This window comes from Scomber scombrus, chromosome 2, assembly GCF_963691925.1.
Source record: "Scomber scombrus chromosome 2, fScoSco1.1, whole genome shotgun sequence".
NCBI lineage: Eukaryota > Metazoa > Chordata > Actinopteri > Scombriformes > Scombridae > Scomber > Scomber scombrus.
In genome coordinates this window covers 3,651,900-3,668,019 of record NC_084971.1, presented here as the reverse complement: position 1 = coordinate 3,668,019, position 16,120 = coordinate 3,651,900, and the positions used below count along the sequence as shown (strand labels likewise).

General features: G+C 38.7%; 1 protein-coding gene across 1 annotated transcript in view; it reads right to left on the bottom strand.

The window, feature by feature from the left end:
- LOC133988371 (VPS10 domain-containing receptor SorCS1) overlaps positions 1-16,120 on the bottom strand; it is a 177,171-nt gene that overhangs the window by 73,851 nt on the left and 87,200 nt on the right. Inside the window, 1 exon segment of the mRNA XM_062428007.1 lies at positions 9,250-9,349. Within this exon segment, the coding sequence (XP_062283991.1) occupies positions 9,250-9,349 (100 nt within the window).

Here is a 16,120-nt window from a genome sequence, read left to right as displayed (position 1 = left end):
TGCTGGAACTGTGTAGTGGAAAAGCGCCATTAGGCTACCTCCAATGGGCAGTTCAAAACAAGGATCTCTCATATAAATAAACACAAATAATTTGAGCAAATACACCCACAATAATGATCTGAACTGAAAATAATCTAAAAACCCAATGTGATGGATTCCCTTTATCCTCAAAAGCTCTATTTTATTCATAAATTCAGCCCTTATTATACTTAAAATGAGAAAATAATCACCATTACAGTACTTCACATCTGTGTACACGGAATGTTAATGTTATGACAGAAGTTTCGTGTCTGTTGTTGGTGCATATACTCATTTTCGCACCTCACATCGACAGTATTCATTTCTATACGCATTGAAGTAGCAACACCGGAGGCCAAGCAATCAGCCTGTTCCAAATGTTTTGAATGGGTCCTGCATTTATCTTCTATAAATAAGCTCTAACTCTTAAAAATGAATAGGGGGGGGTTGAGGGGGTATCTCCTCCTTTTTTTTGCTGTCATTGAAGCAGCAGTACATCTGTTGAGTTTAGAGCTGTCCTCTTCTTAATACATCTTTGAGTCTTCAACTAATCCACTGCTTGATGTGAAGTTGTTTTTCCATGCAGAACTGCTTATTAAAGACCAAAAGAAGTTTGGAAATGTTGAAGCCTGAGATCATTATTAATGACTTACTGCTTGTCAGAACACAACATCCAAGCTAAATAAATTGACGATCTCCTTCTCAATGAATCTTTCTGTCCTCTTCACACCTGGACCATGCAGCTGCTGCACTAACAATACAATTGATATTTACTACCCTTAAAAGCATTTAAACGGCACTGCCAAAAATCATAAGACCTGTTTATCAGCAGTATGCGGGGCCAAGCTTTTACCTACCATTTCAAAGTCTCATATAAGTGTATTGTACTTCTGTTCCCTAGGCAACTGAATTATTATTAATACCTTATTATTATTTTAATTCATTTTGGTCATTCCCATGCTGGGTTTAAATAGCCTTCACACTCACAGGAAACAATGTAAGCTTGTAATTCAGCATTATTTTATCTGATTAATAATACAAATTGAAAATCCTGCCGCAGTTTCACTTTAAAAGCATTCAACTTGTGAATAAAGCACAGTAACAGCGACCGTCAATCAAAACTCTAAACAATAATTAACGAAACAAGAGGGAGCAGCCACAGTGAGCTGTCAGACTAAGAGCTGCAGGTGACAGGACGTCCAATCAACCACAACTGAAATCTAAAGAATTAAAACAGATGGCCCGCGCTGCCGTGTGTGTGTGTGTGTATGTGTGTATGTGTGTGAAACCATTACACCCGTCTTCAAAACTTCTGCAACACTTCAACAGACTTACTTGTGCTTCACACAGTTGGGAATAGCAGCCCCCTTCCTCCTCCGCAACAGCACCTGAGGAAACCACCAGAACCTCAGAGGCGACCGCTCCGCATCTGTGCTCCCCAGCATGATCAAGAAAAGTAACTGTGCCCCACTTAAGACCAGCTTCACAGAGCTGTGAAAAGCCTCGCTTGTAACATCCAAAGAAATCAGCTTCAATGTATATTATAGAAGATTATAATATAAACATATCCATGTATATTATATGTACACCTAATATACATATAATACAGACATATATTAATATAATGATACATATATTTAGTATGCATTTTTGGCCAATTTGGCAAAATTTTCTTGAGTGCAATTTGCATTGTTTAAAACTTTGTTAATACGCTGCTTTCATTTTCTTGCCTTTTTTTCATGATACATTACAGTCCACTCATGACTTCAATCTGGATTCTTCACCTACATTCCAAGACCATTAAAATGAGTCATTAACTAAAAAATGTCTTGCTTGTTCTTAACCCTAATGACCTCTTATCCCCTTTTTTCTATTGGCATTTTCAAACTATGCAACATTGATTTGCGTTGCCATTACCAGGTTGTGTCTAATCACGCATGGGATGGATCTTCACTGGGTCAAAGCATGTTTGACCTGCCTCCAATCAGGTTGCGGTCGCGGCTAACTTCCAGTTTAGCCCTGCGCTAACTTCAATGGGATTAAAATGATTCAATTGCACAGCTCTCCAACCAAACTGATCAGTTATTTTGCAGGAGCAGGATGCTTAAGAAAAAATGTATCCAACGTTTTGACCACTACTCAGCTTGGCGCACTTCATTGGGGTTTGAGTAAACACATCAATGTATTGTAAGAGCTGGATACCGGACCAAAAATGGCACCCATTCAGTCCAATAAGAATTGCGCACACCAAAAAAAGTTTCTAGCTTCCAAGTGTGCTTCCATATTATGTGGCCCACTAAATATACACAGTCATGTTTCCCCTGCTGGCCATGGCCACAAGTTCCCACTGATGCCCACAGACTTTAAATTGCGATGACGCCACATAATTTAAATCGCTTTTACCAGCTTGAAGAAAGGTTAAGAAATATAAAACCTCCACAGATCAAAAATTCATAGTATTAAGAGTCATAATTGACCTTGTCTGCTATTCTACGTGTCCTGTCAACAGTTTTACAGACGTCTCTTTTACAATGGTGGTCTATAGGGAAAATGTTGTGTGGTCTGCATTTTATTTTGCTGCAATACCGCAAGTGGCCACTGGGAAAAAATCGGCTGAGCAACAGAACCCTATCAGCTCTTATAAACTATCGCTAAAGAGGGCGATTGACAGCACTAGATCATGTTATAGGCTTTATCTTATTTTAAATGTAAATACATGTTTGTATTTGAACATATTCCAATATTACTGAATTTACACAAAGTAAATAAAAAATGCAATGAACTGAGAAGAAACCCACTATCATCACATTGTTCTCACACTACTGTATATATCGATCCTAATCTTCCAGTAAGGTGACACTCACCACTACTGCAGAGAAAGGAATCAATATTACATAATGCATAGTATTAATGTTTGAAATCCCTCTAAGCTTTTTGCATCACAGTTCAAGTCTATGGACACTTTTAAAAAAAATGTTTCTTTTAGTGGATTCTGTTTTTCTTTCCGCTCAACTTTTTTTCCCCTTCATTGCCACTTTGAGGACAGTTTGAGGATACGAAATATTAAAGTCCTCTTTTAAGTCTTCACATGTATCCAAAAGTGAGACAATCAACAAAAGTTTTTGAAGCTCGACAGCGGTAGAAGTCTCATGTGATGTGAATTCATATTCCCGCCCACCTGCCTGGTGTTGTCGTCTGAGCCACACAAAGCTGTAATTGTGTTTGAACAACCGCACGCGCGCGCACACACACGCACGCACACACACACACACAAACACACACGAGGAAACACAATCGAGGCCTTTGCCGTGAAAACACTTGAGGCCAGCAATTGTTGTTTTAGTCAATACATTCATGAGAAAAAGCAAGTTATGTATTCCTTAAAGAGAACTCACTGACTGAGAGGAAAGTAGCAGAGACTGAATCCATCTGTCACTCATACACTTCCCCTGGAAAATTCCTCTTTGTTTTCAAACCATTAGTCAATACACATTTGTATGAGACTACAATCTGTGGGGGGTTTTTTTCTTCTTTTTTTTAAACCAGCACTCACCATTCCCAGCATTTCCTGTAATAATGTGCTCTCACACAGACTCTCAGGCTAAAATCCAAAATCATTTCCCCTAATGTGTGCTGGGGATGTGTCCTCTCATGTACAGCCTCTCTATGAGGCCACAATATGAAAATTGATGTAATTGCTGTGTTGCCAGTCTGTTTTCTCCATGAGTGACCCCTGGGTCGCATGTCTCTCTCTCTCTCTCTCTCTCTCTCTCTCTCTCTCTCTCTCTCTCTCTCTCTCTCTCTCCACACTGCTCTGTCACTCTTTTTTTTCTTCTTCTGCTCCTATCTCCACTCTTCCACGCTCACTTGCTCTCCGTCAGTTTATTTACTGTCTCTTTCACGCTCTCGCGCGTCCCCTCTCACTTGCTCGCTCCCTTTCCTTTAAGCGCTGTCCTCCAGTGCTTTACTCACTCTAACCCCCCCCCGCCCCCTTCCACCACCCGCTAGCCACAAAGACCTGATTTACTTCCACTGCTGGGTGAAGACAGAGGCTTTTGTCAGCAGTCACATGATGCCACGCTGGGGGTCTCAGTCTCTGCTATCCTCCCTCACAAGCATGTGTGCTTGGAATTTACTGCATGTGGGCAGGGAGAACAAAGTTTGAGTGTGTGTGAAAAGTTCTGTTTCTCTGTATTATGTTCCTTGTATTTTATTTTTGTTTGGTTAATGGTAGTCATGTCATGATAACTACTTTTATTGGACGATATATTGTCTAAGAAATAATCACGATAAAAGATATTATTGTCATTTGAAGATCGTTTTATACCACTGATATAATGATAATACAATAGTATAATAATGCAAGGGGGGGCTTAGTTAAAAGTCTGTTCTTCCACCTACACATTAAATGCTAAACACCTTTATTGGTCCCCTAATTTTTAATGTAGTCCAACATCCAAACTTATCATCATACATGTTCTAACTGTATTTATTGTCACACTTAAATGTTAAACACCCCTCCAGACATATATTAAGTTTTACCACCACTTTAATATCCCTATAATAGCATCTCCTCCTTCTCTCTCATTATACATTCCGGAATCTATGAATGTATAATAAATCATTTCATTTCAGATGTTTAACTACTGGAGACAAGATGTCTCCTACTACACTGTAAAGTCAGTTTCTCAGTGTTTGTGTACTGGAGGCTTCGAGCTTCCACATCACACTTGCAGTTGAATGTTAGACCAGGACTGGCTTCCAAATTACTCATAATCACCCTGTAACTCAGACTTTCAATGAGTACAGAAAAACTTTCCAGTTTCAGCAGATGAATGTGAAAGCAGCCTTCTAGTGTCAAACTTTGTACATACATCATTCTGCACAGTGAAGCTCAAACATCTGACTGAAGGAACAAGAAGAAAAAACACATCCTTATCCTGACTGATCATGTAGTGGGGTGTTTACAAGTGTTCATCCAATCAAATGTGACTTTGGGGCGAGTAGCTAGCAACAAAGGTGATATAGCAAACAGAGTAATATCTGAGGGCTAATTCATTCATCTCTGCCTCTTCCTCCTGATCTAACAACAGGCGAGGGAGGTCTGTGCGAAGCCAACGTTCCTCTGTAGCTCTGTTCGTCTCTGCAGCTCTGTATCGCACTGAACTCTAAGCCCCGCCCACTTTGTAGCGGTCCAATGAAATGCAAATGATTTCATTTCAAATGCTCTTGTAACTCAACCACTCACCATCACCACCATTTAGTGTAACTGGGAAACACATCACAGTACACATGGTAAAGATGCTCTAACTTCAGTTTCATGGGGCCTTTAACATGCAAATTGTAATATGTAAGCATGTTAGCATGCTATCACAGGTAGTTCACATACTAACATTTGTATGCAAAAATACAGCATGTTAACATGATCATTCTCAATGTCACGTTCATGTCATGGGACGGGTGAAGAAGAATTGTGAACGTCCATCATACACAACTTCTGGTAATTGTAAAAAATACTGTGTATAAACAATTTCATACTATAGCCAATAAATTTGCATCTAATTACCTTGAACGACTATGTGTTGGTTTCATGCACTTCCTATAAGTCAATTTAGATATATTTGGGAGCCTTTAGAAAAATCAGCTTCACAGTCTCAATTATGTTATTTACAAGTCAGAAACCTGAAATTGCAATAACATGACATGAACATGGGAAGATGCTTACATGTAAACATGCTAAATGTAGATTTGCCATAGCACGTCAGTATGCCTAGTGTTAAGCCCAATAGCATCCCAGCTGTCTTAGGATCATTTATTGGTCAGTCAGAACTAGTTCGTACAACATGTTGTCCGATCACATTGGAGAACACGTCAGAAATAAAGTGTTCCAGGCAGCTACGGTCACCAAAATCAGCTATAACAATGAGAAAAACAGTCTCCCCTGGAAGGCATTTAGTGTTGGCACATGTCAGGTTACATGTCAGGAATGTAAAAAGAGAGCTGGAAAGACAAGTTAAAACCCTGACAACTTTCTTACCTCCACACAGTTTACCATTCATGGCGTGAAGAGGATGTGAATGTCAGATTGTTGGTTTTGGAGGGTTACAGAAATGGCCTTACTAAACCCCTTAATCCTACGTCAGAAAGGAGTGGTGGGAGGATGTTCCTGAAGCTATTCAACTTCTGTCGGAGTAGAGACTGACCTCTTTAGGCTCAACCTCTACATTGTCCGACTCAAGTTTCTATCTGTGTTACAAGAACTGAGGCTGAGTCCTTAAATGATCACTGTAGAGAGAATAAACCCTTTTGATTTAACAACCTTTGCTCTACCTGCTTCTGGCCAACTTTACAACTTTATAGCGGTTTTAGTGAGTGCCAGTGAAGTTTTGGTGTAGTCCCAAATAATCATGTCACAAGGCTTTCTTACAACATCTTTCTAAGCAGTTTGTTTTTGTTTTACTATATCTAGCAAGTACACCAGAAACACTCATTAGAAGAAAGACAACTAAAAAAATGTTTTTCAAAAAAATGTCATTGCTGTTATTCAGCAGAAGGACCCAACAAGGAAAAAGCGAAAGAGGTCCTCATGGATCCAAACATTTTGCCTGACCCCAAAAGACCTATGACAGCCTTAAATGACCACCATATATTGGCAAAAGTCAAGCCAATACAACCCCACAAATGCCTGAAAGGACTGTAATGGGTCTGATAATGAAGGGGACCTTTGCAACATGACCCAAATGGCCTAACAAAAATGGTTAACACTCACCATTTGCTAATGTGCTACTATAATCTTATTTTTAAGACGGCACAGAGCAGTTGCCTCTGTAACCTCATCCAACTCCCAACCAGCTGAGAAAAAACCTTTTGATTAAAAACTAACTGGGTCTTAATTGCTACTTTCAAAACATCAATTTCCAGGTTTACTTGAGCATTAAGAAAAAGCCTTCTTTATGGCCCCTCTTTAGGAAAGGCCCATTAGTTTTTGTAGCAGAAACACAAATTAAGAACTGGCAGTATGTATAAAAATGGAAATTTAGTAGAACTGGCTAAGGCTGCATCAGACTGACACTAAATTTCTGTGAAAAAATGAAGCCCCATTTCTCATTTTGAATTGGGCTGCTCTATTGACACGGCAGGGGTACCAACCTAGAGAACTCCAGCAACAAAACAGACACTGAATATGAATCTAAACCCTTAAAACCCTTAATATTTAATTGCTGGGGGACGACAAAGACATACTAGTAATGATGACAGTAACTATGGCTGTTGAAAAGCAGCATGAAACTGTATAGGTATATATAGTTTAGCTAAATGGTAGGTTGAATGTCACCTGCCCAACATGTTATCTGTTCTTTTGGTTGTTCAGTTAACATGTCAAATCTGAAATTAAATGTTGTGTACTGCACAGTATGCATAATTAAATCCTGAGCAATCTGAATGTAGCATGACTGACATAAAAACCCAAAGCCCTATAGAAAACAACCACAATGCAGCAGTGGGTTTACCTGTGTAAAGTTGAGTTTCCACTACTGACATTACACTGTCACACATCACAGGGTGCACCACAAGTACAGTGCAACCACTGCAGAGGTGCAGCTTTCTCACAGCAGGGTGGGGCACTTTCAACTGATTCAACTGTAAAATCCTGTCTCATAGTTTTATAAACCACTTTGGAGTGTTTTAGTGTCTGATTCACCTTTAAACTCATGCATCTATTACTCAAACTGGCCTTCCTGGACTGTATTTCATTGTATCGAAAGGTACCTGAAGTAGCACACCCTCTCTCGGACACAGACCCTTGCATTCTTTTAACGCTGCACTGTTTCAGTCTAAATACCCTCTAACTCAACTACCTGCATAGCTGCTTTCTTGTCCAAAATGCAATGCTCGGGAGTTAGGGCTAAAGTCACAGAAATCAGGTTCTAACATGATGAAGCCTTTGAGTCAATAACATTCTGTTTGCCTGAATAAAAGATGCAGCTGTTTAGCTCGTGTTATTGGACTTGATTCCTCTCAGAGACCCAAAACCTGAAGCAATTTTAGTTGCTGGAACCACCCATCAATCGAAGTAGACTACAAGCTGTAGGGGTGAGAAGGCCTGAGGACCTCTACTCAAGAAGTATTGACTGTTGAACGTGACTGAAGAAGAAGTACATGTGGCAAATTGCAGTATTGATTATCTAACAGTGTAAAACGTGACAATCACTGGCTTTGTTGAATTCAATCATATCATTTGACCATCATTGTTGATACCCGTAGAGCAAACTAGAGGTAGAACTTTAGGGTCATACGGACAGAAGGGAAGGACGGAGTTCTGGGGAAGGACAATCACGAAGTTGTTACATTCATGGGGATTCCACATGTGTCAAAGCTGGGGAATAGGACAATAGCTCCACATAGATGGCATTGTATTTCAGCAAGAAAGGTAAATATGTGCATATTTCTCATAGAATAATGCTATATCTCTCACATTTACTGCATCTTAATTCTCCCTTGATAACAAAATAAAGATATTCCAGCCTCCCTCTGCAACCACAAGCATCTCTCAGTGTCTACGTCTATGTCATCAGCCAGCTCGCCACTTTTAAATGACCTCTGAAATGTCCCAATCACTGGCAGACCTCCTAACTGGATGAGGTGGGTGGTTTGGATTCGGAATCGAGGTTGGGGGTTGCATTTTATCTTCATTATTAAACAATAATTAACTCGGAGAAAATGAGCCTTCCTGATTAGAGCCGTGTAAAGTGACGAAGGTGAAACAGAGACGGATGATTCCAACCATTACTTGACCCGAGTCTCGGAGCAGGAGGGGGGGGGCGATGACTGTCTCTGAATATGATCCCATTCTTGTCTCTCAGTCCCTTTTGTCTGGCTTATAATTGATTTAGTTCTGGAAAGACATAAAATAAAAGGAAACTTTGGCAGATCCATTAATATTAGAAATTAGAGTACGTTCTTTGCAGCCAGCTAACTGCCTGGGTGGATACCAGATGTTAATAAATGAACTACTGTTTAATTAATCTTACTGACATTGCTGAGAGTGACAGAGGGGGAGACGGACATCAAACAGAGCCGGTGAGTCAGACAACATCAATATGTCTGACTGGATTTGACTTTGAACGTCGCGTATCAGACCAGTAGCGAGGAAGAAACAAAAGCAACTCTCACAATCTAGACAATTATCAAGACAGTAATTATTATTCAAAGATAACAAAAGTAGAACATTACCTTCCTCTTGTTGTTGGGGCTCACGTACAAATAACTGAGTATTGTCTTCACTCCTACTTTGTCATTCAGCTTCTGGTATGTTGCTCCGTAGTCGGTTGACCTGAAATTTAATCAGAAAGGTCTGATGAACACTTGATGAATAACTTGTTGCAATTAAAAGTCCCCTCGAGAATTCAGTGTGAGCGGGGAAAGAGCGTAATTAAGTCCCTTTTGTGCTCAGTGCTGCAACGCGAGCCCCGGCAGAAGTACAGGGGCCATATCATTATGATCAGTGGGTAGTGACTTCAGCTGGTGTATTAATAACACACACAAAAAACACATCCTACACCTGAGCTGTGGCTGAATATTAAACAGTTATTCACAGTAAAATGATGAGTAAAAGTGCATTCTTTAGCACAGACATAAACAAGTGTCCATACAGTACATAAACATAACATGTAACAAAATATCAGCATCAGAATAAAAGTTTTTTAAATGTATTTTTGTAATTTTGTCATGTGACTTAAATACAAAAATCAGATCCACAGTCTGAAAGTTTGAACAGCTTCAGAGAAATCAGAGAAAGTATTTGAATAAGGAGGCAAAAGGTGCAGCAAGAAAATGTGAAGAAAGATATAGAAGGACACCCAAAAATGGAAGAGATTGTGTTTATGAATCAGACAGTAAGGTTTATCCAAAAGTTTAGTCTTAATTGTGCAAATGCGCAACAATATAGAAGACCATAAACCCAAGTGTTTTTGCTAAATTATGTGCTAATTACATTAAAATACTTTTTTTTTTTTTTTGCATTTAAAAACTTTTTGTATGTATATAATATAGTGTTAATGAATCAGGCAATACAGTTTATTGAAGAATCAAGCAAAATTGTACAAATGTTCAAAATTCTAAAAAAAATTGTAAACCCAATTTATTTGGTAAATTACGTGTTAATTAAACAAAATTAACACCTTTTAGTTTTTTTAATTTTTTTTTTACATTTTAACACTTTCTGTATGTGATTTATAGAGATAGTGTTAATGAATCAGACAGTACAGTTTATTGAAGAATCAAGTAAAACTGCAAATACACAAAAGTAAAAAAAAAAAAAAAAAGCTGTAAACCCCAATGTTTTGCTAAATAATATGTTAATAACACAGAATTAATACTTTTTTACATTTAAACACTTTCTGTGTTTAATAGAGATAGTGTTAATGAATCGGACAATAAAGTTTATTGAAGAGTAAACATCGTGCAAATGTGCAAAAAATCCGTATTTTTTGGTAAATTACGTGTTAATTACACCAAATTAACACAATTAGTTGTTTTGACATTTAAACAATGTCTGTATGTATTTTACATTGGTATATTCACCTGAAATTAGTTTTTCTTAGTAAAGTGAGAGCATTATATTGAAAATGATTTGAAATTCTTGTAAATTCTATGCAGTGCTTTCTACAATGTGGGAGTATTTTACTGTGCATTCTTTTTCACTTGCTGAGATATGAATTGCGAGACGAGCGCAGGACTAATTTAAGGCACACAAGAAAAAAAATCACATACTTGTTAGTTCTTTAGGTCTGATGCCATGTTGCTTATTTTTGGCTCAGCCTGTTAGTTCTACGGGAAAGTTTAATGCTGGTTCCAAAGTCTTGTAGAAAGCAGAAAATGTAGAGGCTGTTGCAACAGCACAATAATGCCCGAAGCTTTAGAGAGAGATGTTCAACGAGTGTAATGTTTGAAAAACGATATATTTTTGTCCAAAGAATGTATTTCATGTCATCTGATTGATTGAGTAATATACATTTCAAAAGTGTGTATAATTAACATACATTACACATAATTAAGTAAAGATTTCTTGTGCTGATTGTCCATTGTTTCAATTATGAATCATTTAGTATAAATGTAGATTTTAAAATTAGAGTCTACAGATACAACTCACATATTTGATCTACTGCCTTCAGATAGCTGCAGGGCTTCAATTAGCTGAAGCAGTGGCCTGTCATAAAGACTCAAAGCAGCTGTTGCATGACAGATACTGGCGATAATTACTCATTAACCTGCACACAGTAACTAGCTCAAATACCTGGAAATGAAGGGGTTTTTATGTGGGAGGACTTTCATGCATAAACAAAGGTTTCTGTGTTCAATTTGATGTAGATGATGTGTTTCAAAGTTAGGTTACAGGAAACTTTATACCTTCGTTCCATAGCAATGTGAAGAATCAGCTCAAGCATGTAATGTTACCTTAAAAATAGAACAGAAGAAGTGAATTTCAATCTTGTGTGGATAAGAAATAAATTCTCAGCAGGTATAGTGTCACCTTTCTCTTTATTTCTTTATCATATGCCGCTCTCCTTCTATCTCAGCAGCATAAGGTAAACACTTTGCAGCTTTCATCATTCATTTTTAGCTCTATATTCAAGGCTGGTTAATACCCCTGGGCACTGAAGCCCTCCAAACCCAAAATTAATTTATGATCCAACCTCGTCTTCTTCATTTTTAGCCTTTTTGAAAAAGCTAGTTACTTGAGGGGCATTTTTTATTGTGTTTGCTTCTTTTCTCTTCCATTTCCTTTAGTTTTTTATTTCCTTCTTTTGGCCCCTACTGGGCTCTTGGTTACCAACAGTGCTATCTATTTTCCACTAGATTTTTTCCCCGCCACTCAGTAGTTCATAAAACCTAACCACAGAGCATGGTGGCAACTTTCTTGGAAACCATTTTTATTTTATTCTGATTGGACTCCATATTTCATTCTGGACATACTAGGTTTCAGACAGAGACAATAATTATCAACCTAAAGAGAAAGGGTCCATCCTTGTGTTGTATTTTCTTTCTGCTCGAGGGCCTCTGGGCACTTGCCCAGATTACCCATATGGTAGATCTGCCCATGTGTATATTAACATGACTCTATATTATAGTCATATATCAGGGTCTACCTCATGCCACCATCTGGGATATACACATTACATTGATCTTGTAACTGGAGTGGTCGGTTTTGTCCAACATGACGACCACACAGAGGCACTTCATAATTTCTTAAACCTAATTTACATAGAAAAGAGTCATATCGCCTGCTTTGAACAGTTCCGTCGAGACCAGTTTTGAATGAGAGTTGAAATATTCAAATGTTGGTCAAAGACGTTAAAGCGAAATTTGTGCATGGTTGAAATTAAGCATTTCAGACCATCTCTCAAAGTTTGAACAACCTATCTGGGGTTGTCAGGTGTAATTTATTTTGAGAGGCCCGAAGCTCAATCAAGGAGCTATTCCAATTTCGCATGAAGGTAGAGGAAAAAGCCCGAAGCATGCAAATCTTTAAAAATGCAGCAAAAGACGATGCCTCGTGCGACTTCAAATAAAGCAATCATTTGACATTGACTGATGTTTATTTCCCCCACCTTCTTTCCATGTAGCTGTTAAATCCAGACCGAAGGCCTCATTTGAAGTGTTCAGAGCGCTTCATGCTTGAAGCTCACAAACACCCATGAAAATACAGAAATATTCATTGGCACACTGGCAAATTTGTCTCATTTATTAGTCCTTTGAGATGTATTACAGGCTAGTTTCCATGGTGAGCAAACACAACTGCACTGGGTAAACTCTTCCTGAATCAATCCGGTAGCATCCATCAAAAGCCAAACCATCAACACCCTGGTCCACGTGACAATGACATCATTGGGCTATTGATCTGAACCTGTCACAGATTCTCTTGATTTAGAGGTCAATGACTTATTTTTAGTGTGACGGCAATTTTCAGTATAGACCAATAAAAAAAGCCCAGCATCACCAGATCCCAGGAAGATGAAAGCTGCATTAAATGGAAAGTGATAGTTTCTCAAGGACGATTTACTCAGAGTGAAAGCTGTCCGCTTTGTCTAGTGATTGTTTAAAGGCTATTCAGTGGGTATGTATGGCTGTGAAATGCGCTTCTGACCATATCGCTGTGATTTCATCCATTGTAAGGTTGTGGCCTCGGAGGGGGGCAGTAGGCCCACATGTAGGATTAAGCAAAGGGCGGGAGGGGGAGTTAATGAAACATTGTCCGAGCACACAAGACTGATATCAGCCCTCTTACAGTAATATGGCTCACTGAGGAAAATAGATTCTGGGTATGCAAGCAGGATGATTGAGCTATTCCCTGTTACATCTGAAAACTCACTCTTTTTTATTCTTCTGTTCTCTCTCTCTCTCTCTCTCTCTCTCTCTCTCTCTCTCTCTCTCTCTCTCTCTCTCTCTCATGCACACACATGCACACACTACAGAAAGCATAAAACCTCCTTGATTTACATTCTCTGAACTTTTCGCTTCTCTGAAATAGATAAGAATTATGTCAGCGGTCACTAAGTAAAAGGCTTATTAGATAAAGTTTCAATTATAATTCTCAGAGTCTATACATTGATAGGCAGCTACTATGCAGCATTTACATGCTCCACGGGGGTTTGATTAATCGTGGCTTGGAGGATGAGAACTGCGTGCATTTTGGGATAGTTAACATGAGGTTACTTGCTGCATTAGCGCATGAAAAAAAATTTAAAAAACAGCAACAACTCTGCTTGAGACACTGGACAAATGGCAGCTGAGCCGAGTGTTCCGGGATGAATTGATGAAACCCTCAGCACGCTCAGACTGTATATCTTCTGAGTAGCAGTCTAACTCATACCATTCCCTTATTCCCTCCCTCCCTCCCTCCCTCCCTCCCTCCAAAGCCGCAATTCCCTTCCATCATATTGCTGCCCTTCAGGGCAAAGTCCCATTCTTAAAGCTACACTAGACAAGAGTATGTCTTAAAAGTAAAGCTGAAGATTGCAACAGAGTAAGGCATCCTGCTGTTATTGATAGATGGTGATCATTGATCCTTTAGATTATTGATCTAAAGGATGGAGGAAATTCAGACGGAAGAACTTAATCTGCTTCTTTATCAAACCCCATATTGAAAATAAGGAATTAGGTAAACAGTCCTGTGATGGACTGGCGACCTATCCAAGGTATACCCTGCCTCTCGCCCAATGACAGCTGGGATTTGCTCCAGCCCCTCCATGACCCTCTAAAGGGTAAGCAGTACGGCAAATTAATTAATTCATTCATTAATTAGGTAAACAGGAGCAATGTTGGAGACAATGTGGGCAAATGAATGCCAATCACTCACATGTTTTCTGGTCATGTATGAAGTTACAAGCATTCTGGGATTAGGTAACTCAGATTCCTGAAAAGATTTTATGCTACAAAGTACCTAGGGACCCCCGGATCATGTACCTGGGTCTGATACCAGGTGACTATCTATCTCTTAAAAATACTGATACTGGTGGGTAAAAGGGCTCCATTACAAGGAGCCCTCCAAGCCCATGACAGAGGCTGAACTTTGTAGAGGAAAAACTCCATGGAAAGATAAATTCACTATCTTAGAACTAAGCAAGGACCCTGGATCAACACTGGTAAAAATGGGCTATACTGTACAAGAGAATATATCTATACTTTATAATCTCATATGTTATTTGTCTTTATAATTTTCTGAATTTCTAATTCTGATATTAATGCTGTTGTGCAGTTGATTATGTTTTTAGTATAACTGAAAAGGAAAATAAATAAAAAGTTTAACAAGAAAACAAAGTGGACTCAGCTTACTCATGGACTCCATGCCAAAATTCCATTTGCGTTTTCACATCTCCCAAAACATAATAAACCAAACAACCATTCACAAAGTTTATATATCCCTGGAACCCTGACAGTAACCCATCCATTACACACACAAGCATATTAAGCCAAACTTTTTCAAATTGCTCAAAACTATTTTGGTATGCCTATAATGGGTAGTGAATATTCATTGTGTCAAAGTTTTGCCTAAGTGTGAAATTTTAACCAATGATTCTACAGTTCCTGTTTATTTAGTTAGTTGTTTGTAGTTAGCTATCAGCTAGCTACAAACAACTAACTTAATAAACAGTCATGTTCTTGTGTTCTCCTTATGTTTATAATGCAAATTTACGGTTTTGAGATCAGCATGACTTTTTCAGTTTGATTCTGTGGTTTTTACCTGTGTCCTCACCTCAAATGAGCAAATGCACATTACGTGTGCTTACTTTCCTTTGACGCTGTGTGGAATGGCTTGACCATCTACAATTTGATCAAATTTCCGTCTGGACTTCTTTGGATTTCTGCTACCAAACCTACTATACTTAGTCTGGGCCTGACATGTTTGGGCAATTTTGTTGCGTAAAGCTTTGCATTCGCTTGGAGAGCTAATGGTCAGGGATGAAGGAAATAAAGCAACTCTATACTATGAGGTCAGAGTGTAGTGACCGGTATCAGAATTACATCATCGCCCACTTTCAGAGAGTTCATTCATGTTTTCCACCGTCCACAACCACAATAATCCAATTATCCAATCACAACTAAACCACCATGCCTGAACCAATCTTCATGAAAATCTACATGTATGTGTTGCTGAAAGTATCTAATTATTGTTTGCTGGTTACTGTTTTGTATGGTTTAACGAAACTGGTTTCATTTCTTATTACTTATTATTTGTCTTGACAGTTGATCAGTTATGTTCAGCTGGTTTTAAAGATTTGGATATGGACCTGCTTCAGGTCTTGCTTCTAGGTCCTTGCAGAACATGAGCAACTATAAGCCTGTAACAGGAGCGAAAACTTACCTAGTTATATCAAATTGTTACCAGTGTGTCTTTCACCTCAAATGTCATTTAGCATAAATCAATGACAGACAGGTTGACAGACTTGTGCGAGCTCACATCATGTCACCTGATTTCTAGGTAGAAAAGTTACAAGCTGTTACCTCATGCTGTTATTTGGGTTCACGATAGACGTGAGATGCCCAGTTTAAGCTTCAAACTCTCCCCGAGGAGTGTTGGATTTCTGGAACAATTGACAACCCC